Genomic DNA, 25,215 nt, shown 5'->3' with positions numbered 1-25,215 from the left:
CTGAAACAAACATTGAACAAAATATATATTAATCATATGGGCTTATTGTCGTTGAAGATCGATCGACAAGACTAATTAATCAAACAAAAGATAATTTTAAGTGCTACTAACTTTTTTAGCTTCTTGGTGCAACGTCAACTAGTCTTGTGCACGCTTGAGAAGGAGAAGGGTTTTCATTTTCTTTTCTACAAATTGGAACAGAGATAGAATTCAACGGCGTAATCTTTGGAGCAACGACGTGACAAGGGCACTTACAAGAGATACATATTTATTTATTATCCGTCAGGTCCGTGACACTAGGAACGTCGAAGCTAAAGTATGTAGGGATGGAAAAAAAAAATCTGCACCACTGAATACATGCAGATAAAATTTATCATCAATAATTTAAATGAATATTTGTTATTTGATTATTAATGGGTATGAATATTTTTTTACCTGCTAATGAGTAAAATGTGGGTATCATAATATCCACTACAAAAATATCCATATATATATATATATATATATATATATATATATATAAATATAAATATAAAGTAGAAGCGGATATTATTAGAAATAAATATATATGTCTAAAATTCAATTCATCATGTTATTAGTAATTTTAGTAAATAAAGTTATTTTCTAACTTTTTTTTTTACAAGGGGTTGTTTTCTAAATCTATTCATAAGCTAATTCCGGCTTGAGGGAGAAATTTATTTGATTTATCTTTCTTATTTTCTTTTCTTCTCTTCTTGGTATTTATGAAGGAAAAAAAATCATTTCAGAGTCAAAATCTTCTTATTTTTCTCTAATAGATTATTACAGAAAAAATTATTTAAACATAAATTATACAATCTAATCTGCCATAAAAAAAATTATACAATCTAACGTGTCATAAAAAAATTAAAGGACCATCCATCGAGAGCCACTGTGGCTGGCTGTGAGTCCATGAACAGAAACTGCATTCATGAAAAGTAGACAAGTGTGTTTCAAAGAAACACCCCCGAAGACAAGAAACAAAAAAGATTGTGGGTGGATTGAATGGTCCAGCCCATTGTGAAAAACCCAATAGAAAAACTTCAAAAAAAAAAAAGAAAGAAAAAAGAAACACAAGGGTAGGGTCGAACATATTGAATTACAGAGTTACCCTTTACGACATTCCAATTTCTAGAGGATAATGCAAAATTGATTGGGAAGGGAAGGAAGTTGGAAGATTGAGAGGTTCAATCTCAATGGCCACGCTTAGCTTTGGAATAGCCACGACAAGTCTGAGTGCTGCCGCTGGTTATCGTAGAAGAAGACCCACAATTGTGTGTATTGGATGGGTAACTAAAACTAAACTGCTTGTCTTACGATGTTGTCTTGCAACTTTGTGTTTGAAAATATGATGTGCGAAGGAAGGACCCGGAAGGCGTGCTTGAGTTTAAGAGGCGCCCCGCCGTCAAGCCCTTCATTCTTTTCTCTCTCAACTCCTAAGTCTTTTTTTCATAAAATAAAGTTATTCATTCCTTTCATTTACTTAGTCTCGTGATGTTCCCGATACTCCGCAATACCTCATCGAATACTTCCTCGACACTGAAGCTCAGGAGATTGAGTTTGAGATTGCAAGAATGAGACCGCGGTAATTCCTACTTTTCAACCTTTGCTTCCTTTTAATTTAACTCACATGTCTGATCGAATTGACTCTCTGCAGATTGAATGAGGAATTCTTTGCACAACTCAAATTCGAGTTAACAAAACACAGGTTCCTAGTTTTGTTTCGTTTCGGATCCTTATATTTTAGTTCAACAAAACATTCTAGTGTCTGGTAATTTTACACTGATTGTTTCTGCAGCACATGGAGGATAGACAGATTGAGCTGGAGGCTCTAGAGAAAGCCATACAAGAAGGATTAGGTTTGTTAGTAATAATAATAATAATTAAAAAAAAAAAAACAATGTAGGAATATAAGCTCACACCTTGCTCCTATCTTCTAATACAGAAGCCTATGACAAGATGCAAGGTGAACTCGTAAAAAGCCAGGGCAAACCTAACTAAAATCTTGACATCCAAGGATGTCAAAGCAACTGTATGTCATGTTCACTGCTCTTTTTTTTTTAAAGTTTATTGGTCTTATTTTAAGTTATGCTCACTCTAATTTATCTTCAATGCAGTTGCTGGAGATGGTTGAAAAGAATGAAATTAATAGATCTTTATTGGCACTTCAAGATGAAAACATAGCAAGTGCACAAAAGGGCAACCAGGTTGGTAATAGCAATTGGAAATCTGTTTTCCATGTGTTAATAGAAACTGTGACTGTGAGTGGAATTGCCAATATTGAGGCAACATAATCCTCGTATTACTCAGTTGTAACCAATAAGTCAACCCCTCGTAGATCCTGTTTGATCAAAACTTTTCTATTTTTAGCACTTTTAGAATAAGAAAATAAAAAAGTAAAATTAATTAAGTTTTACTCATAAGTTAAAATCAACTTTTAGATAAACTAAAAAAAAGTTTCTACAAATTGACTAATGTGTAAGTTAGTTTTAATTTATGGGATAAACTTATTTTTGTTTTATCTTTTTTTTCCCTTATAAATTATTTATTGAGATGTTTATCCAAACAGAACGTTAGAACATTTTCATGCCACAAGACTAGAAAAACAAAAGCTCTCAACTAGCACATGTCTATTAATTGAATTAGGATTATAGGAACATGATTTATTGTTGAATAATGAACCATACAATTAAACCTGTGGTGTGTAAGCGATGTTCACATTAGTGCTTGTATTCTGCCTCATGACAAGTTTTACAAGTTATCCTCCTTGTTGCAGAAACAGGCTGCAGAATACATGGAGAAGCTCCGCGGGGCTGTTCTTAGGTACATTACAGTTTAGTGCATATAGTGGGTTTCTGCCCACCTTATTATTAATTTTCTTGAAAATTGTGCTGTTGATCAAATAAACAATACTAAAGAACTGGGATGTGTGGTATCAGAAATAACAGATTGTACATTTTGAAATACGACTTGTGCATCTTTTGTTGAAACTTCGATGAAAATTGATTTTAAAATCGTAATATACAGTACAGTTTCTGTTGTGAACTGTGTAGCTTGATTCTGTACAAGCTTGAAGGATGGATGAACCAAGTGTACTTGGTGTCAGTAAAATGGGTTTAAATTGGCAACCTACTATTAGTTACGGTATGCAATTTTATCATTAAGGAGTACAATTTAGTCGTTAAAAATGTCAACCTGTGTTGCTTTAATTTCCGAATGTCCACATTTAACATAAATTAGTCATTGAATGCGATTTCGTAATAAACTGAGTCAATGATAGTAAGACGAAATGAAAAATCCTGATATAAATCATTTAACTATTTAAGTATACATATATAATATTATTTGCCAACCACATTAATTATCTATCTCACTGACATCCCAAGAACGCATAGTGTTCCTTCATTTTTTTAAATTTTTTTTTATGGGTTTTAACTTTTAAAACCAGCATTAAAACGGTTAAAAGTAAAGTACTCCTTCGTAAACCTATTGCTTAAATAAAAGAACATGTTTTCCAAATAGAAATAATTGACGAAGGAATTGTTTATATTGATGTATCCTACAATATTGCCATTGGAGCTCGTGTTGTATTTACCGATTTGAAGAGATTGAACTCTGAAGTATATGATTGAATTTATGTGTGTTTATGTTGATCTAAAACTATTGTAAATTATTTAGCGTTTCATTCTTATGCATTGAGATTAATGCAATATAGTTTAAAAATATACAAAACTAAGAATAATTTGGTTATATTTTTCTTGTTAATAGGGCTGTTCAAGAATTGATAAAAAAAAAAAACGAAAACTGAACGAATCATTAACCGAAAATTAAAAAAAAACTACATTTATTTATTTATTCAATTTAGTTCGGTTCTCAATTCTTTATTTCAGTTTTTAAAAAAATCTTTATTTCATTTTGTATTTAGTTTTTTTCACTCTATTCAATAAAACAAGAAAAGATTTGTTTTATCAAACAACTTAAATAATTATATCATTTTATACTCTCTTTCCTCTCTCTCTATTCTTTTTACTTTTTAAAAAATAAATAAACTAAACATAGCCTTGATTTGTTCCATTTGATAAAGAGCTTTGCTCAGTGTTAAAAAAAATTGTACAAAATAATAAGGAATCCAATGTGACTTTATTTTATTACATAAATAATAAGTTAAAAATTGAAAAACAAGCTACAAAATTGACGAAAATCAAGTTGAGTACTTGCATAATATTTTTTTTTATAAGATTTAGTCTTATACTATCTAGGGATGGGAATGTTTGTTTTACCAAATCTTCTTTCATTTATAAGTATGTTACTTTCAAGAATATAATATGGAGATATCATTTCAGGTATTTTAAAAATAAATATGTTTGGTTATATTTTAATATTCTTAAAAATATTTTTAAAATTTAAAATAGCTTAAATAAAAAATACATAAAAGAAAAATAAACTAATGATATTTTAACAAATAATTTCCTTATTCTCATGAGAATATCTCATTCCCTTCTATCCAAGAATAAAAGTGTAGAAAAATATGATAAAAAATTATTACATTCTTGAAAATTAATAATACCGAAAATAATTTTTTAAAACTTATAACAAACATAAAAAACTATTTATTATTTTTTTGTCTAGACAGGCGAAATGGTTTGGATAACAAATAATTTTTTTGTTGATAAATTTGTTATTTTTCTTTTTCCTTAAGTCTAGAAGAATTAAATTGGGTATGCAGTAGTCCTGTGTTACATTTCTCGGAATGAATTATTACTCGTTGAATCACTCTTAGAATTTGGTTTTTATTATTTTATTATATGGATTTTCATTCTATTAATTACACATTGTTATTTCAAATCTTTTTATATTCCTTCTTTTTATCTCTCCTTTGTTTTCATTTCATTTCCTAAATAAACATTAGTAACACTGTTATTGCGAGCCACGTAATTGAGTGAGACCCAAATTAATATATATATATATTGGACTTCTAACCCCCTTTATATGCGAGCTAGAATTGAAGTTGGCCATATAACATAATACAACACTATCCTTGCTTCTTGTTAGACATGGCAACTACTACACTCATGAAGCTTGCTTTCATGCTTCTCATGAACCTTGTTATCTGCAGCGCAGAATCTTCCATCGGCAGAAAGTCCAATCCTAACCCAGAAGAGTTCGTGAAGTCCTCGTGCAGGGCAACACGGTACCCTGTTCTATGCGTCAAGTCTCTGTTGGCCTACGCAAGCGTGATTCGCCGAAGCGACCGACAACTAGCCACGACCGCTCTGTCGGTAAGCATATCGAGGAGCCGATCCTCCGCATGGTTGGTGAAGAAGATGTTGAAAGCGAGAGGCATGAAGCCTAGAGAATACAGAGCGGTGCAAGACTGCGTGGAGAACATTGGTGACAGCGTGGACCGTCTCAGGCAATCGGTTACGGAGTTGGGGCGGACGGGCGAGGACTTCGTCTGGCACATGAGCAACGTCCAGACTTGGGTCAGCGCTGCCCTCACCGACGACAGCACTTGTCTTGACGGCTTCGCTGGTTCCGCCATGAACGGAAACGTGAAGGCTCTTATAAAGGACAGGATTGTCCACGTTGCTCAAGTCACAAGCAACGCTCTCGCTTTGGTTAACCGCTTTGCCTCAAGACACCCAAGTGCTACTCAAACTCCTTAACTCTTATATATTTCTAATATCCCCAGCATGCCTTTCTGTCTTTTTAAATTTCTTCTCTTGGAAAATCCTACCTATGCTACTAAGTCTTTGTAATATAGGGCTTTTTTATATATGCTGTATCTAACTAGTTCCTATTCAATAATTGAATTCCCTTTTGTCAGACGCAATTCAAAGAGGGAAATAAATCTCAACCGTCAAGGCTTGGATCATCTTACCATACACATATGAACAAAATATCCATTAAAAATATTTTTTTACATAAATTTCAGTATATTTTAACATATTTTAGTCTTTAATACTCAACCAAAAAAATGTTTTGAATTAAAAGAAAAAATAAGATTAATATGTATTTGTTATCATGTAGAATCTATTATGTATACATGATAACAAAACTTTTAATTTATTTTAAAAATCAAATTAACAATATAACTTAAGGTTTACGCAAAGTAGTTTAATCTTCTAATTCTTTTATATGATATTTTTTCTGTACTAGTTAATCCGGAATTAAGAGGACCTTGAAATCGAAGATAAATATGTTGATAAAGCATGCTACAAAAAGGATTCCCGTGCTATTTTTGTAGTTGTCCATTATTCCTTTCTTCAACAACAATTTCTTCTTCTTTTGTTATTTGATTTTGCTTTTCGTCCTGTCCGTACTTTATAGCAGAGAGAATCTTGGATTTTCTTTTCTGTCAGTAGACCAGATCTGCTTGAAATTAAAAAGGATCCCACGCCACAACTGTCCATACCCAATCTTAACATAAGCAACAATTATCACATTTTTTAAGTGGAATATTTTACATATAACTAAAGACTAATTCTCCAAATTACTGAAAATAATTTAAAAAACTTATCTCCTCAATATTTCAGTAGTGTTTATCTTTTTTATTAGTTTAAAAAATTTATTTAACTGTCGGATAAATAATTTTTAATATTTTTTTAAACTTACTTAATCTGTATTATTTTAAATATTAGTTTTTAATTTTTTATATTTTTTTCATTTTTATCTTCAGCATATTTATTAATTTTTAATTATCTTTTTAAATAAATCATGATTTTATTATTTTATATTTTTCAACTAATTTAATAACTAATTTTATTAAATATTTATAATTTTTTATTAAATAGTTTTCAGCTAATTTTGTGAAGATAGCTGTTCTTTCCTATCTATGTAAGCCTAAAAATTAAATTTGTTGACAGCGTGTTTAAAAGAAGTATTTATCTTATCAGTTATATCCACTATATTGCTAATATTTATCACATTTCTAGAGCCTAATTTTCCGGGTCCACCTTAATATTTATTATGATTCGGGATTTGTTGTTATCCATTATAGGTGAAAGTTGGATAATCATCAAGATTTAAAACCCCTTATGCTTCGATTTAAGTGCCTCGGTGATTATGGGGTTAGTTAGTTGCCAAATTATTTTATTAACCACTATTTTCCCTGCATGGGCAAAAGACTAACAAAATTTCAAACTTTGAAAGCAAAAGAAAAGGATGAGTTCCGTCTTTGTTTGGAATTTTATCTGCAAAAGATAAAGTCAGATGAGTAGGATAAGTATGAACTACTGAAGGTGATTAACTGATGAACACACACACGGTCCACATGCATGATACTGATAGTAATCAATGAGCAATGGCACAGCCAGTGAATATTTTATACTTTTCCTTTTGAAAGGGATAAAAAAGAAACACACAAGGGATAAATTTTAATTTTATTTTAAAAATACTCATAACATTAAATGATTTAAGATATAATTATATTTAAAAAACTAATTTTTTATAAATTTACTTTATTTTATTATAATTCAGTAAATACATTTATTTTTTTCGAAAAAAAATAATCATCAATATGCTGACAATCAATTATGGAAAAATATTAGATTTAATAACAAAATAATTATATATTTCTTATAATTAGGACGAAAAGAAATATTACGTTTTGTTTTTTTTTTTTTATATATATATATATATATATGATCATAGTGTTAGTTTAATTTTTATACTGTTAATTTTAAATATAACTTTTTAAAATAACTAGCACAAAAATTAAGAATTTTAATTATATGACAGTAAGTACATTTTAGTTAAAATGATTTAAAATAAGCTAGAACTAGAATAACACGTATTCATTTCACTTTTGTTAGGGGACCCAACATACTTTGGCAAACGACCCTTTACCTATCTGGTCTACATCTTTTCAATGACTATTGACTAGACATACATGCGCAATAGTTAATCTTAATTTACAGTTGATTGGTATCATATGCATTGAAAAGGATATTTCAAACTTTTAATGAATGAATATTATAAAATGATTCCATTTCACATTGGTATTTGGTATGAAACTTCCAGTGGGTTTGTGAAACAAACAAACCAACAAGTATAAGCTGCACCCATTCCTTTTGGTAAAAAATATGCTACTTAAAAAAGTTTAAGAAGGATTTAAAAATAATAAAATTATTATAAAAAAAGTTCATTGGGAATTTTTATTCTTTGATAAATGTTACTAAGATAGCTGAAAAGACCCCAACAAATGAAAAAAATATATATACAAAAAACTGTATGACTACTAAAATGTCTGATTAAATTAGAATTGTGAATTAATTGATGTGAGATTTTTCAGCTTAATTTAATTAGTGATGGTAGTAGGTTTATCTTATTCAAGCAAATTGTCTCAACTATAGGATATATCTGGCCTTCATAAAATGCAGTACTCTAGTCACATGATGAATGACTGTTTTTGACAGCAGATTCAGAATGACTCGAGGAATAAAATATACAAAGAATTGAAAATGATTATTTTCAGTTAAGCAAAGAATTAAATATGATAAAGAAGCAAATTTTAAGGATGAAAAAAAATTGGAATATGAAAGAGTGTATGTTCAGATGACCAGAGTGAGAGTGGACGAAAATTACGTACTGTTAGAATACTGAATATTAAAAGTGGAGCAAAAATTTCCTGCCAATCATTCGGCTTCTTTATAGAAAATATTAAATAAAAATATATATAAACACATTTTCTTGAAAATATAAAACGCATTAATGTTATCATACAAAAGAAGATTATTATTTATCATACAAAAGAAGATTAATAAGTAGATAGAAACATTATAAAGTATAGGATACGAGGATTTAGAGTTATTAACCTTAAAAACTAAACCGCACTTCACATTCGCCCCCTACCGATTTTAAATTAAAAGGAAGTCATGTCACCACAATAAGCCATTGAAATATAAATGGACTGCACCTGATATTCGTAAATTATATGAATTCACTAAAACAAAACAAAGGTAAAAACAACTCAAAATTTCCCAACTTTTTTCCCAGTCACATCTATTTAAATGTCAAAATAGTCACACTGAGACATCATTATCGATTGCTTGATTGCTTTTTCACACGAACTGCCACCTGCCACAAACTTACTTCATCTGGACAATTCCAGCACTGACCAGCTTTTGGATCTTATTCATCACCATTGGATTCTTCGTGTGTTCCTGTGCAGCCTTGGGATTTTCCTGGAAATCAATCAATACCTGCATAGACAGCAGTACCCAACTCTAGTAACCACGTTTCATTCTTGTTTCATCACCACAATACACACACCAGCATTCAATCGAAAAGGAAACAAACCTGTCTCATAACAGGGTCTTGAAGGATGTTCTGAATTTCTGGATCCTGCATTGCCTTGGCCTGCAAGAATACAAAATTTAAAAATTAATATAATTTCTAACTGCAATGATTTAGACAGTGAAGACTAAAAAGTATAACATTAGGCCATACCTGTCGCTCCTTCAATTCGTCAGGACTTAAGTCTCCACGGCTAGCCTTGTTAATTTGTTGTATGCATCTGATATGGATAATAGATTATTAGGCACACATAATTGCAGTCAATATAAGAACCAGAATATTAAGCACACAGTCCAGAAATGTAGACCAATATACATACGTTCTGATGCCTTCAAGCAACTCCTGGTTGTTAGAGTCATATTTCAACCCCTCCCTATATGTCTCCAAAGCCTTGTCGTATTCCTTCATGAAATACTGGACTGCACCTTTCCGGGTATAACCCTTTACAAAGGTTGGATCAAGTTCAATGCACTTCTCTGCATCCTTTAACCCTTCAGGCATTGCCCCCAATTTAGTGTAGCATGCTGCTCTGTTACTATAAGCCTGAAAGCATTGGAGTATTTAAACAGATTAGGACTAGCATTTGCCATTAAACACAAGTATTTATCACCTCTATTTAAAAAGTATTATTACCCTAGGATCTTTTGGATTTCTTCGTATAGACTCTGTGTAATGCTTCACAGCATCAGGATACTTCTGCTGCTTGAAGAATTCATTTCCTACATATCAACATTTTTAGTTATACTATGTAATAAGAAAATGACAAGAATCATAAGTTACATAGTTATTGTGGTTCTTTCACAAAAAAATATACAATGATTGGTGAAAATGGATGAAGAAATCAGAAAGTCAACTAAAAGACATTATACCTTTTTCTCTCTCATCATCAGCCAACTTTGGATCAAAATATTCTTGCTGTTCTAGTTCTTTCTTCGCCTTTTCAGCTTCATTAAGTTTCTTCAAAGTGTCAGGGTTGCGGTGCTCAGTGAGTGCTTTCTGATAAGTCTCAATGGCAGACTCGTAATCCTTCGAGCACTTCGCCATTTTCACCAAGGCATTTCCTTTCCTTGTCAAAGCTCTTGCTATCATCTTAAAATCTGATCTTAGTTCTCTTCCTCTTTCAACAGCCTTGTCACAATCTTTTATGCATTCCTCATACTGAAAAAAATATTAACCCAGGAATTGTTGTAATGCAAAATTCAGGGAAAAGTCACTTTAGCTAACTAAAACATAACTCCTCCTTTTTCTTTCGAACAACTTCTTTGTCCTATGTATCTAATAGATGCTATAAAAATCCAAGACCTTATGTAAATATTCACTGAGGCACAATAATGAGAACCATGGACAAATTTGACCAAATTCCCCATCCAGTACACAAGCTTCAGCAACAAAAGTGGGATATTTTTAATGGCATGTTCAGTGTGAAAGCTAACTTCAATCTTTATCATTCTTTTTCCTCTAAACATGGCCTAATAAAAATCTAATATATCATACTAAACATGGCCTAATGAAAATCTAATATAGCATTAGACACAAACAGTGTGGAGGTGCTCAACTGTCGAGTACAACAAAACATCTAGCAAATGTAGGTATAACTGCACAAGATCTCAAAATCCCAGTGATCTTGAAATTGTATAGTTAAATTGTTAAATCTTGATAAACTAGTGCATGTTAAATTCCACATTATTCTTCAACTTTGATGGTATGGAACGAAAATAAGTTAGTAGGATTACATACTTGACTAGGATATTGGTTGCCCACAGCTTCATGAGACAGCTTTACCCAAAGACAAAGATGTATGCAAGAGCTTACACAAATCATTACTTAACGAAGCACTTCCTAGAGGAAGTGTTCTGCTACCTTATTTCAACAAGACCAACTGTGAAGCTCATCAAAATTTAAGTCGTGTGATATACTCTTAATAAATACTTAAGTCACTTGCCAAAATATATCTCGAATACTACAATAATTCAAAGTAATCCAATCTTCCCATGATCAGGGTTCTCTGTAGTTGATTCAACTGTGTGAATCCCAATCATTAAAAGGGATTTACACGTTAAATTATAAAAGGAACAACAACAAAAGCATTATCCCACTGGCTAAGTTCCCATATAACGAGTCATAACTTAAGTTAATTTCTATTTTCGGTTCTTTTATATAGATTTGTTTTTAATTTGGTCCCAATATAATGGGAAAATGCTCCTATCAAATAACATAACACATTTCAACCAATAACAACTTCATTAAATGCACTATTATGACCAAGCAGTCAAACTATATTCAAATAAAGCACCAAACACATGTCCAACCTAAACTACATTAAGCTAGAGAAGTGCACAATGACCATCCAAATATAAATGAATATAAATTTAGTATAAACATGAGGCTAATAAATAAAACAAAGCATACCTTTCCCATTTCCAAATAGACAGCAGCGCGGTTAGTGAGATACGAAATATCCTCATCATCCAACTCCAAAGCCTTGGTGTAATGTTGAATCGCGGTATCAAAATCCTTCTTCTTATACGCTGCATTGCCCGCTTCCTTTTCCTTCAGAGCCTCAGCCTTCTTCTGCTCTGCGTCCTTCTCCTCCCCCGTCAATTCCATGGGCACGGGCTCGGGCTCAGGTTCAGGCTCGGGCTGCTTAGCAGGCTCGGCTTCCGCAGCTCTCTTCCTCTCAGACGCTGCCGCAGAGGGCGATGGAGAATCCGGCATATCGGTGTCAGCCCCCGTGGGAGGGGTTTGAATCTTGACGTTGAGCAAAACTCCTAGGGCCTGCATGATTCTCTGGTCCTTCAAGTGCAAGTTGAGGTTATTAGGATCTCTCTGGATATCCTGCATCATCTTCACGAAATCAGGCTGTTGGAGGTAAGCCCTAGTGGTGGGGTCTGCGGTGAGACGGGCCCACATCTCAGGCCCAGAGAAAGCATCACCGAAGGGGTTAGAGGCCGAGGGGCGAGGCCTGGAGGCCGCGGCCAAGGCCTTCTGCGCATCTGCCAAACCAGACTTAAGGGGCTCGTTGTGAGGGTCGATTTCGAGACCCCTTTTGTAAGCCAAAATAGCATCATCGTATTGGGAAAGGCCAAGATGCGCGGCACCGAGACGGCTGTAACCCTTGGACCAGTCGGGCTTGAGTTCAACTGTCTTTTTGGCATCCGCTAATGCATCTGCGTAGTTTTTGAGGGAGGCGTATGCGGCGGATCGGTTGGAATAGAGGACATGGTTGGAGGGAGCCAGGGCGATGGCATCGGAGAAGTGGTGGATGGCGGCAGGATAGTCCCCGGAGGAGAAGGCTGCGTTGCCTTTGGCTTTGGCTTCGTCGGCCATAGGGTTTAGAAGAAAGAAGGAAAGGAATGAATTTGATTTGATCAAGTGGAAAGAGAAGAGCTTATAGAAAACCAAAAGGTACTGGATAGAGACTAGAGAGTTCTGGGGTGCGCCAAGAGAGGGGTTCTGGAATGTTCTGCCAGCACAATCCCTTCTATTTTCCAACTTCCCTTATGTTTAGTATTTTTATTTTTTACTAGATATTTTTTATTTAACTAGAGTATTTTAGGACGTGTATTAGATGGTACTACTGTGTGTTTATGTTTATTGTTATAAAATTAAAATATATAATAATTTTGAAATGTATAAATTACATATTAAAATATAGAGACAATATAAATAAATCAGTCAAAAAAATCAAGTATTTATCTAAAAAGGGATAGTTTCGCACAGATGTGAGATGATTTATTTTAATAAATTGTTAGGGGAACGTGTGAAATATATACTTAAAAGGAAAAAGATATTAAAAGTATCTATTTAATAAACTAGGGGGAGTATATGTAATTTGTGTGTTTTAATCTATTGTATATTATCTAACTATATATTATTTATTATCTATTTATTTTATTTATCTATATATATATAAAAAAGGTTTTGTCAAATAGATTGATATTATGTCACATTATCATATTCATTTCCATTAAATTATAATTACATAATATCATTAATAATTATAAGAATCTAATTCATAATAAAATTATATATTATAATTAAAACTAACTAATAATTAATATATATTTTGACTCTAATCTGATTAAGTTTAATATGTTTTTAAGTCTCTCAAATATAAGATATATCTTTTTTATTCTTTCAAATTAAAAATTATTTTTTTAATCCCTTAAACATAAAAAATTATGAATGTGTAATTTGTAACAATCTTTACCTTTAAAAATTTGATTTTTATTTTAATTTTAAAATATCTTTTTGGCAATCAAAAACCGCTACAAATTGTGATCAATAACCACATCACCAAAAAATATTCCACATTAACATTTAACTAAATCCACATCCACGACTATTCAACATTTAAAGCAACACTCATACCAGATGAATAAACAAGAATTAGCCTTTGAACAAATCCCTAGAAGTGCGAATGAGAGTGTTTCACTCCTGTGTCTTCATCACTACAAAATATCATTCTCCCCACTTTGTCCCATGCACACTTCACATTGGAACATTCCAACAAACACTTCGCGGAGCATAGTGACTCAAATGATGGCATCAAGAGGGTCAAAGGAAAGGGGTTGATCGGAGGGATAATGATTATAACTGATAGCATACCATGCATTTATGAGATGGTTCGAGGAGTGTTTTACCAGCTCAATCAAGCACGATCATGCTTATCATGTTGTCGACATCGCCATTCGGTGACGTATGGTGGTCGAGGTCGTTGCCACCCATGTAACCTGGGACAACGAAGGGAACATGCAAACCTCAAGACACTATTTTTCGAAGTTTCCCACCTGGCGTAAAGGAGTGTGTAACCCACTTTGTATGGGAAAGTGAAGTAATGGAAGCCACATAAGTTCACGATGACGCCTGTCTTTTACTGTTTGTGTGCATGTTTTTGTTAATGACTTGAAATCAATTGAAGGAATGAATCTAGATCCTTATTTTGAACTTGACTAGGGTTAAAAGAAAGAGATCTTTGTCTAGGAGACATTTGTTTTCCAAATGGACATTTATTTTTGTCCATATCGAAAATTGAATTTTTGTATTTTTCTTGAAGGAGTTATTCTTAAGATTTTGGGGAGCATTTCTAACCAATGTTTAACTCTTTTTCTATTTGACTTATTATGACGATTTAAAGTAATCAGAAATTATAAATTTTATATTTCTTATTTGACACCTACTAATGACATATGGGACAAATGACTAGAAAAGTATTTTTCATATTTGAGAGACTAAAAATATAATTAAGTCTTCTGATTATAATAATCAATCATGATTAGAAGATTATAACTAATAATATAGTTATATTTTCTAATTCAAATTAATTAATAACACAAACATATTTTGATTGTAAGTTAAATTTAAATAACACCAATAAGTTTTTTTTTTATAACTATGATAAATTTTTAATTTTATAATTTAAATGGGATTTAGGAGAAGGAAATGAATGAGTTTGATGAAGTGGGAAGAGACGGGGAGGAGAAAAATGGCTTATAGGAAACGAAAAGCATCAAAGATAGACGAGAGACAATAAAGTTTTGGGGTGCGAGAGGATAAGGGTTTGGAATGTTATTACAGGAAATGATAAAAAAAATCACACCAACAACCAATTTATCATATTTATATTATGTCTTTTACTCTTTTCTTCAAGAGTACAATTAATCACACTGGTTCTTCCCGAGTATAATATTTATAACATGTAAATATTAAGGAATATAACAGAATTTGATATATATATATATATATATATATAATTTCATTCGTATTTAGCATGTCATTTCTCATGGTATTATTCAATGTCAACAAACATAAAATAAAAAGATAATCAATCATATAAAGATGATGCTTAATTAAACTGAAGAACCTGAAGGCATATTACATCATCATTAGACACCTAAAATGTACTTCAAACCAAAATACTAAATAGAGACAAAGTTAAATGTGTAAAACAAACCTATGTGGTTCCATTGGTATAAATCTAACTAAATCACGAATGAAGAAAAAAAAAACTAAACCTTGAAAGAAAGGAGACCTTTAAATAATTTATCCTTCTTTAGCACTATGTACACACTAACGGTTGTTGAACCAGGCAACTTTTATTTCCTACAAAATTACAATGAAATAGATAGTTAGCTTATTTAAGAAATAAAGACTTAAACATATTCGTTGTCCCTATTATTTAGTGTTTTTTATTCGTTTATTTTAATACTTATAAAATATGTGTTGTTTTATTTTTCGTCATAAAGTGTTTTAGACAGTATTTTAAACAATAAAAAAGTGATTTGAAAAGTGAAAAAAATGATATCTAAACTGTTTTAAGAAAAAAATAATAAAACAAATATATTTTGTAAGGAGCAAAATGAAAAAAGAATCATTGAGACAAAAAATATATTTAAACAAAAAATTAATTATAAAATAATAACAATCTTATATGTAAATTATAAATAAAATTTTTAAGTATTATATGTATTTTTTAAAATCAAGCATATTGATGGTTGATTCTTTCAGGAGGTTGTTATTATAAAATAAAACATCATATATTATTAAATTAACTTATCAAATATTTTCTTATAAACTATAAATTTCATATTTACTAAAAGAAAAAGAGAGATTAATAAAAAAATGACTACCTTATCTCTAAAATCAGTCTAGTTTATAGCACGTCATAGTAATAGTTTTGAAAAAAAAAATCATAATAATGATGTGAGTAATTTGACACTAATATAATTTTTTACTCATGGAGTAAGAGGGAAAAACATGATTAAACATTTACTTTTTATTTTCCAGCCTTTTTTTCTCTGTAAAAAGTATAAATTCAAAAGAATCTAAAAATAATAAATGTGAATATATTGTACTATATAATTATTAAAATTTGTGTATTTATTTTATTTGTTGTTTATATAATTTTAATGTGTTGTAATTTTTAAATGCATTTATTATTAAAATTAAAAATCATTTTAAATTTGTTGAAATAGTACAATTTTTATCAAATAGATATAGTTGTTAATTATTTTAAAAAAATATTTTTGGTCTTTTTAAAAATATTAATTTTAATGTGTTGTAATCTTTTTTAGCCATAAGCATTTCGCCGTTTGTTCCCACAACCTAAGCTTACTCTTGTGCTTACTCTTGTCACATACTTGCATAAAGCCTATACAATTAAATCAAATAGTATGCATCATCATTCGTCATTATGCTCCAGAAAAGCATTTCAACCACAATGATACATATTCTAAGCAAGAATGGATCTTGATCAGATGTGAGGATCATGGGAGAAAGGTGAGCTCAAATAGCATGAGAAAAGACACTAAATGGGCCTATTTAAGATCTGTAAGTTACAAGATCCTATCATTTGAAAACGGTACAAAAGAATTGATAAAAAAAAGATTTTTGTTTTTATTACAAGGTCATGATTTGAAAAGGGTACAAAAGAATACTTTTCTCATTTGAGAACAATAAAAATAAAGGAAAGTGATCAATTGGAAGATGAAAACATGCTTGGATTAGTCCTGGTTACTCTTCGGAATGGAATGGAAGGGGGGAAGGAGGTTGGAGATTCATAAATTTGAAAGAATTAAATCATCATCCATTTCACATTAGAAGAACCATTCCTTTTACCGGTCATCAATGGATCATACATGCTTTTGAGGAAGATCCAACACAGCATCACTAAAGTCAGCACCTTCGATGATGGCTCCCCCAAGGTCACTCCGCGTGAGGACTGTTCTAAGGAGAATGGCATTAGAGAGATTGGCTTCATTTAGAACCTGTAGACCTCAAACAAGAAAATCACATTTATACCCAAAGAGAGAAAAAAAAAATAGTATCGAGCATATAGATAAAGTTAATGAACTTGATGTAGTTACCATGCGATCCGTCAATGTATCACTTAAATCGACACCTGAAAAATTTCAAATGAAAATATTTAAAAGTTAGAATCACTTTTGGAAATTACACACAGGAACACAGGAACTTTTCTTTAAAGAAAATGAGGAGTTACACGAGAATGATAAAGGTTTATATACGAGTTCTTTATGTCTTTTGCCGGAATATATTGATGTCATATTTTTTAACTTACAGAATAAATACTCTTCTGGATTTATAAGGCTTAATCATGACTTTGAAGGGAAATCTGCCTTGGGTCCAATAGAATCTATTAGGTGAATGAATTAGATAATTTGGGTGAACAGTGGGTCTAGCAGAATCTATTATATGAATTTATCGGACTTTTTTTTTTTTTATCTCAAGATATATAACTTAGAATTGCATTCAAACATGTTGTAAACTGTAAAGAAATTGCTTACCTTTTGAAATCTACATTGTAATAAGCTTATAAGTACCTGGAAAATTTGCTTTGTATGCAACAGCTTTCTCAAGGTAGGCACCATTGAAAGTTGAACCGCTAAAATCAGATTCTCTCATATCAGCAGCTGTGAAATTGGCTCTTCAGTATCAGTCATTCAGAATGATTATGAATAGAGGAGGACTCCAAATTTATACATTATTAGATTCCATAATTTGCTACGAAGTGACAATTTCGAATTAATTAAAGTAGCACTTGTCTACTATGTTTAATTGCTCATGTGTGTGTATAAAATAGTGAACTGCATAAAATTGTTAATGTTAATTTGAAATACACTTATATGTTAACTGCATAGAACAATTTATCTAGTTTCCTAGTATGCTTATGAGCTCATTACTTCTATTTGACAAGTAGTACCTCCAGCAGTGCAATTGGCAATTCAGCACTCAAGTAAAACATCAATTTGAGGGACCAATGGATGCTGAAAAACATTAAAAAACAGACTAATCTTGAGTTTGGAATGTTTGCACCAGTGAAGTATAGTATTTTTGTTGTTTTGACAAGGTTGCATTAAAAGAATGAAAACTATGGTGTCGAGCCAACTCATATTTGTACCTGGTATACGCCATAAAATAGAAACAACGAAAAAAATGAACATTTACTAAAGGAACAGTGAAAGATGAATGTTTACTTCTGATAGCAAACCACTAGACCCAATATACGAGTAAATAAAAACATTTCCCTATTGATTCTCCATTCTATTTCCATCATCTTATTTTCTACCTTTTCGTCCTTTCTTTTTTGGTTACAAATTTAATCAAGTTACAAGAAAATTGCATATCTATTTTTTATTTATTTATTATAACACAAAGCCAATTGAAACAAAACATAAACATTACCTGAAATTTTCATTGACATGCACTGCTTTCCTGCACAACAATAAGGGATCCCAATTCAATTATTATTGCTATTTCCCATAACAGTACATAAGCGGAAAGAAGATAAAATAGAATGAAGGAAACAAGCCTGAGGTCTGCAGAGCCAAACTGCGCAGCCGATCCTATTCCAAATTCACCCCTCATTTCAGCCTCAAATTTGTTGAGATCAGCAAGGGCAGACATGTCAGAGCTGAAGGCAATAATCGCAGCCGCCAACGTGGCCGAAACCACATTTCCTCATTTCGTGGATTCTGCATTGGAAAGTCATTGTGTTGCAACTTACACTCTTTCTTGTTTGAATGAAAAAAAAAATGGTAATAAAACAAAAGGGTAGTTAGTACTCACCTTGACGATGATCTCTGTTGGAGTTAGTTTGGCACACAACGGGGAAGGACTTTGAAAGAGAACGCGAAATCTTGGAACTTGAGATTGAAGATACGTGAAGAGAATTAACTGAGAGTGGTGAGAATGAATTGAGGGCCATCATCATAACGAGCACCAAGATATGATTGACTATCAAGCAACGAGGAAGGAGAAGCGAATTGAGTTGAGTTCAGTAATTAATTCATCGTGAAAAGTGGAGGAGGGATGGAAGAGTGGCAAGTAGTAGTACACGTGTTCAACTGTTATTTGCTCTCTGGTAACGCCACATAATCAAAAAGCTTCTTGCTACACTCTCTAACCTACAAGCCAATACTATGTTCGATTAGTTAGACTCAAACTTAAATCATATCATTTGTTTGTATTTTTTAAAAAAAGATGAACTTTCATGCAATGTGAGTGTGCAATGTTATTTAAACTTATGTTAGTAATTGTTTTAAGAGTTTTTTTTTCAAACTATTTCTTTAATTATATACTCTGGGCCAGTTTGTTTTAATTTTTCTTATTTTCTTAAATATATGTGAAAAACACTTTTATTTTGAAAAAAATAATTTAAAAATATTTTAATGTATTTTTTTTAAGATTTTGAAGAAAATCAGAATTTTATTTTTTATTATTATTTGGAAATGCTTAAAAAATCAAATTATATTTATTTTTAAAATAAACTATATTTTTATATTTGCAACCAAACAAAATATACCTTTTAATTTTTATAAAATCTCTAAAAAATAAATTCCTTTTGTATATAGTTTTAAATTCACTGTTTTTTAAGACTAAGCTTAAGCAGTCTCACTTTTGTTTCTAAAGTTTTGTGGCAACATTTTATAAAGGGAAGGCCCAGGATTTTCCCACCCCCAGCGTTTTTTTTTTTGTTTTTGTGTGAAGATCAAAGCTAACGTCAACGTAGGAAAGGCCCATAGCGACAATATACCAGAAAGCCCATTTTAATTTGGTTAAATTACAATTTTAAATCTCCTAAAATTTTTTATTCACAATTTTAGTTCCTTTTTTCCTGAAATTTTGGACTCCTATTTTAGAAATTTTTTATTTTTAGTCCAATAATTTTTCTATATCTAAATTAAGAAGAATCATCCTATATCTAAATCAAGCCAATTAAAAACTAACATATAGCTATGGTTTGATTATGAGCTATAAAATGTATTTAATGTAAAAGGAATAATTCTTATTTATTAAATGAACAATAATATTGTGTAACAATTTCATTATTGAATTGGAGAAGCATCACAGTTCTTTCATTATAATTACAAACATCATTACAAGCTTAGCCAAATATGAGCAAGATATTTAATGACTCCCATTCCAGCAGCCAGTTTACAAAATCAAGCCTACCCAAAAATGAGGGACGAGTGGGCTTTGTTCAAATTCTTCTTTGAACAGTTGTGTCATGCATGTAACAAATTCTGCTTTGTATTAGTGACTTGCGAGTCCCTCATCCCTTAAAATGAATTGCTTTGGTCAGGGTGGAATGGGCGTATGAATGCAGAATTCATTTGCCAAACCTTAACTGAAGCAGTCACAGTGGCCTCAGTAGCATTATTGAATAAAAACAATCTAGCAGCTCCATAGATTGCCTTCGTTGGATAAACTCGAGATGTTACACACGTCCTTCCACCTTGAGCAAAGCTTTCCACTATAGAATGGTCCACCTAATTAGAGAATGAAAAATCAAACTTGATTAGCTAATCTAGTTCATGTACATATAACATATATATAAATCCTAGCAAGAAAATCACAAAATTACTTACCAATATCCTTACGGACAACTTTTCGTCTTTTAGTACTGGAACAAAGCTTCCAAAGATTTTCTTACTAACATCAGTTGCTAGAGAAGACCTGCAAAATTAAATGTAACGAATTCATCATTGTATTCTATCACAACTAAACACAAAACTGTATTCTCTGTGACTCTGTCTAAGTCAGTACCAAAGAAACAAACAATGCAATTTCAAGTTCAAAACAAAATATTAGCTCAATACCTTGATTGATCAGAGCAGAAGGAAGTTTTAAGTTGTCCATGGCTTCCTTTGACGACATAAAAGTAAGTGGGAGTGTATTCAGAAAGATCATCATCTGCCAAAACTAGAAGACCAAAAGGTCCTATGGTACCACGCTCAGTTGATCCACCACTAGTGCTACACTTATACTCTTTATTGGACTGGCCTGTCTTCTCCAAGGCCTTCTTATCTATCTCAAACTCAGCTACAATGTCCAACTGTTTCATTGGCAGGTTCAATTTCATGTTATTGAATTAGCTGTACTAAATTACATAAAACTTGATGTTCTCCTAACTACTATCCAATTAAAATAAATAACATGAACCAAAACCTGTGCAGCTGTTCCAATTTCTAGTGGCACCACTGACCCTGGCTTCACCTTCAAATTTTGAAACTCGTCGCTTCTCAATCTCAAACTCTCTACCTCTGCCACAGGCCATTGAATTAAGTTGCTACCAGTTTTCTTATCAAGTGCCACTGTTCTTGGAATACCCTGTACAATTAAAATACAATCAATATTGTTGTTAGCTTATATAGCTGTAGTTTAAAAAGAAAAATTATTACATAGTCCGAAATTAGGTCCTGATCTATCTGTATGTGACACATAATTGAGTCTTATTAACTTTGTTTCATAAATTAAAAAATCCGATTATGTATCACATACAAATTGGCTGCTACCATAATCATGCAAAATATAATTGTTTCATTCAAAAGGACACAATTGTAAAAAAGAAAAATGGGTGATTAACACACCTGAACTGATGCCCAACCTTTGGCCACGTCAGCGTATTCGCTATCAGACTCTCCAATCCAACCCCACAACACTCTCCTCCCCTTACTCTGATCATAAAATGTCTTGGATGCATAAAATATACCATAGTCATATCTGAGTCCAATACCAACATCGTTGTTGAAGTCATCAGGTGTGAACTTAACATTCTTCTCATCGTAAGTCCCGAGTGCATAGTAATCATGTCTATCATCATCCAAGCTAACCTTTACCACATGCTTCACATTCTCCCCATTGATTGAAGTATCAAGGCCATTTTCACCCTTGCTAGATACAGGGAAAAAGTCAACACACTCCCACATGCCAGTGCCAGGGACAACATGAAGCACTCCCTCCACACGCTCAAAGGTCTTGAAGTCATTGGTATCATAAACCAAGGCAATGCCAGTTTTGTTAAGCTTGGAACCAATACTGATGCGCCACTTTCCTTCAGAGGTGATCCATGCAGTGGTGGGGTCACGAAAATCTTTGGCATCAATGCCAGGTGGTGGGAATAGAACAGGATTTGCAGGGTATTTGATCCAATCAACAAGGAGGGGATCAGAGGGGTCTGCAGGGTATGCAAGGTTTTGCACTTGCATTGACTCGTTGGTGGAACCAGTGTATAGCATGATGACTTGACCATCGGGTAAGATGGTGGCAGAGCCTGTCCACACACCGTTTTTGTCATACCATTGATCAGCCACCATTGCAAGTGGAAGGTGAAACCAGTGAATCATGTCCCTTGACACAGCGTGTCCCCAAACTATGTCACCCCAAACTGCACCGTTTGGATTGTACTGGTAGAAGAAGTGATACCACCCTTTGTAGTACATTGGACCTGAAGTTGATTCACAAATTGCAACAAATGTGTCAAAAAGGTGATGATGCAGGGAAATTTGGGCAGTTATGGCCCTTCTTTTCAACTTCAATAGTTCCAACAATATTGGAAAAGCTTTGTACTACTTTGGCTGAATATTTTTCTAAAATTTGATATTGGATCAGGAAAGTGGAAGGGGGTGGATTATACTCAAGAGATTTACCTTCTAAAAAAATAAGTAAATATGTAAATTACAAAGGTGTTGTTAATTTTAGATTAGTTAATATTTCAAAGTATTTCAATTAAGATAACAAGGTTAATGATAGCTGTATTGTTTTTGTTTGGTCACACAAACGTGCGGTTCAAAAACAGACTGCCGGAAGTACTGTTTAAGAACGGGGGTTGACCCATTTATTCAACATTTTAATAAAATATCATTCCTTAATTTCTTATGAAAAAGTTGAAAGTCTTATCGTTCAAATACTGTGCAGAGATTCATAGATTTTCTGCAAAAGACCCACAGCATGTGACCAATGTTCGTAAAAGATATAATATAATAACGTTAGGAATTTTGGCAAGTCATGGCAAAAGAAATGGCACAAATTAATATACATCAATAAAAAAGAGAAGAAATTAAAGAAAGAAAAATGTTATTTATACAACAAGATCATGTAGCAATTTAGATAACATTTTTTTTAATGTCTCTATTACATTACTCATTTTATTTTTTTTATTTTTTCCATCTCTCATTTATAAATAAAAATTATGCAAAAAATTGTATGAATAATTTTTTTCTGCGGGCTAGGTAAAAACAATGACAAAAGGCGAGGGCGTTCTTACCATTAGGATCTGAAGCAGAGCAGATTCCCCCGTAGAGCAAGCCGAAGTCACCCCACAAAAGATTGAAAAAAAGTTAGTATCACAAACATTTAACATTAATCACATTTTTTTTTCATTTTCAATGAGAGAATAATTTGGACAAGGTATTTAGCTTCTTTTTTTTTTCTTAATTAAGGAGTTGTATTTTGAAAGATAAAATACAGTTATAATTTGTTATTAAAATATTAATGATTGAAAATCTATATATTTAATCACAATCTTAATTATTAAATATAATTATAAAGTGAACCGACTAAACCCTTTGCTGACAGTATCTTTTGATTTTGACTCTCGTTTGGTGAGATTGGGACTAAAATTAACACATCTGCCAACGCTAACAAGTCGACTATGTTGGGGTTATAATCAATTTTATGAAAAATAATTTAATTTCCATAACAGATTTAAATGCCTTTTACGTCAAATGTTATCATTATAATTATAATAATAATATAATTATACTAGCACAAAATTACCATTTATAGTATAAAAGTTAAATAAGATAATGAAATAATTACTGCATATAAAGAATTAAATAGTAACAACTAACAAACAGCAAAGACTAAGTTAAAAAACACACACATTTTGTTCTTTTGTTTTTATGTTCCTGGAAACGCAAATCCAATTTGGAGATCCTTTCATCGATTCAATCTCCAAACATTTATATTTTAAAAAAAAATCATTATTCTTTTTAATATTTTGAATTTTTTTCTGTAACCACCGTGACAGTAGTGTCTTTGTTATAAGTGAGACTCCGAGATATCTTAGATTTGGGATAATTGTGTGACTCATTTTTACGCTGATAATGTATTAAACTCTATATTAAAATAGATTAAAATGTAGTTAAAAGAAAACAAAAAAACAAACTGTGAATGAAGTATATATACTTGACGTGATTACGAAACATATTAAGCCAAAAATATATAGTTATAGAAAATGAAGTTACCGTTCATCCAATTCTTCTCAGGTTGGAAATGGTAAGCTGTTCTCTGCCATGACAGCATGCTATTGTTCCAAGGATACGATTCCCCGTTCCCATTGTTGCTGTTGAATAGCCAGCTGGACTTCTCCGAGACCCCTGCAGACACGCCACGTGAAAGCGTCGTCTGCCATGTTGACCATGGCACTGTGTCGGGGCTCAGTTCCAATTCATTGGGTGTTACTGTTAACAACGTTGTTGGCAATGATGATGACGCATGATGATGATCTCCATCATGTCCATTTGAATGCGCCCAGCTGTAACCATTGAAAGCCACCAAGGACACAAGCACCAGCAACCCACAAAAGATTACAATCACCTCTCTTCGAGCTGGTTCTGCGGGAGAGTGGGGTCCATCGGGTACCGGAATGTAATTAGAGCAAGGGAGTTCGGAATCAGACGAGGAGCTGGTTCTTGTGTTGGGGCTTCCCATTGCTGGGACAAAACAAGGAATGTGCAATTCACGCGATAATGGAAATTAATTAGACTTACAACACTTGGGTTGGGTTTTTTGTTATGGTAGGGAGAAAAGGCATAAATGAGGGAGAGGATGAATTGGCCAAAACGACACACAAAAGTGCACAAATTGTAAACTGAATCAGACAACTCTGTGTGACCTGCATTTACCACATGACCATATTTATAGGGGTCTTTCTGCCAGGATGGATGGGCACAACTGTTTATTTTATTTTAACTAATAATTGAGCTTGCTGGCCCCACCTTTTTTTTTTTCTATTGCCAATGTTCTTTGTTTTTCTAATCAGTTTCTTTTATTATACATTTTTTTTTTGGAGTGATTTATTATACGTACATTTTGTAA

General features: G+C 32.3%; 4 protein-coding genes and 1 pseudogene across 4 annotated transcripts; 2 read left to right on the top strand and 3 right to left on the bottom strand.

Annotated features, from left to right (window-relative positions):
- The first annotated feature begins 1,214 nt into the window (after positions 1-1,214).
- Positions 1,215-2,984, top strand: LOC100799824 (uncharacterized; annotated as a pseudogene).
- A 1,835-nt stretch (positions 2,985-4,819) lies between these two features.
- Positions 4,820-5,844, top strand: LOC100776636 (unchaharecterized LOC100776636). Its single transcript, XM_003517384.5, has one exon. The coding sequence runs from the start codon at positions 5,073-5,075 to the stop codon at positions 5,682-5,684; it is 612 nt and encodes a 203-aa protein (XP_003517432.1). The 5' UTR covers positions 4,820-5,072; the 3' UTR covers positions 5,685-5,844.
- A 3,097-nt stretch (positions 5,845-8,941) lies between these two features.
- LOC100776102 (hsp70-Hsp90 organizing protein 3) lies at positions 8,942-12,793 on the bottom strand. The gene is made up of 7 exons (XM_003517383.4): positions 11,725-12,793; positions 10,185-10,473; positions 9,949-10,034; positions 9,635-9,858; positions 9,469-9,535; positions 9,319-9,378; positions 8,942-9,221 (listed from the first exon to the last, which is right to left on the bottom strand). Exons 1-7 carry the CDS (start codon positions 12,640-12,642, stop codon positions 9,108-9,110), a joined length of 1,758 nt encoding a protein of 585 aa, XP_003517431.1. The 5' UTR covers positions 12,643-12,793; the 3' UTR covers positions 8,942-9,107.
- A 3,591-nt stretch (positions 12,794-16,384) lies between these two features.
- Positions 16,385-18,587, bottom strand: LOC100799297 (thylakoid lumenal protein TL20.3, chloroplastic). Its single transcript, XM_041017027.1, has 5 exons — positions 18,517-18,587; positions 17,655-17,744; positions 17,181-17,215; positions 16,953-17,081; positions 16,385-16,465 (listed from the first exon to the last, which is right to left on the bottom strand). The coding sequence occupies exons 1-5, from the start codon at positions 18,533-18,535 to the stop codon at positions 16,385-16,387; spliced, it is 354 nt and encodes a 117-aa protein (XP_040872961.1). The 5' UTR covers positions 18,536-18,587.
- Positions 18,588-20,143: 1,556 nt separating this feature from the next.
- Positions 20,144-25,215, bottom strand: LOC100798772 (acid beta-fructofuranosidase). Its single transcript, XM_006573669.4, has 7 exons — positions 24,363-25,215; positions 23,381-23,389; positions 21,705-22,561; positions 21,283-21,444; positions 20,934-21,169; positions 20,703-20,790; positions 20,144-20,603 (listed from the first exon to the last, which is right to left on the bottom strand). The coding sequence occupies exons 1-7, from the start codon at positions 24,826-24,828 to the stop codon at positions 20,394-20,396; spliced, it is 2,028 nt and encodes a 675-aa protein (XP_006573732.1). The 5' UTR covers positions 24,829-25,215; the 3' UTR covers positions 20,144-20,393.

Source organism: Glycine max, chromosome 1, assembly GCF_000004515.6.
Source record: "Glycine max cultivar Williams 82 chromosome 1, Glycine_max_v4.0, whole genome shotgun sequence".
Taxonomy (NCBI): domain Eukaryota; kingdom Viridiplantae; phylum Streptophyta; class Magnoliopsida; order Fabales; family Fabaceae; genus Glycine; species Glycine max.
The sequence above is the reverse complement of the archived record's forward strand: the minus strand, read 5'-3'. Positions and strand labels throughout refer to the sequence as shown.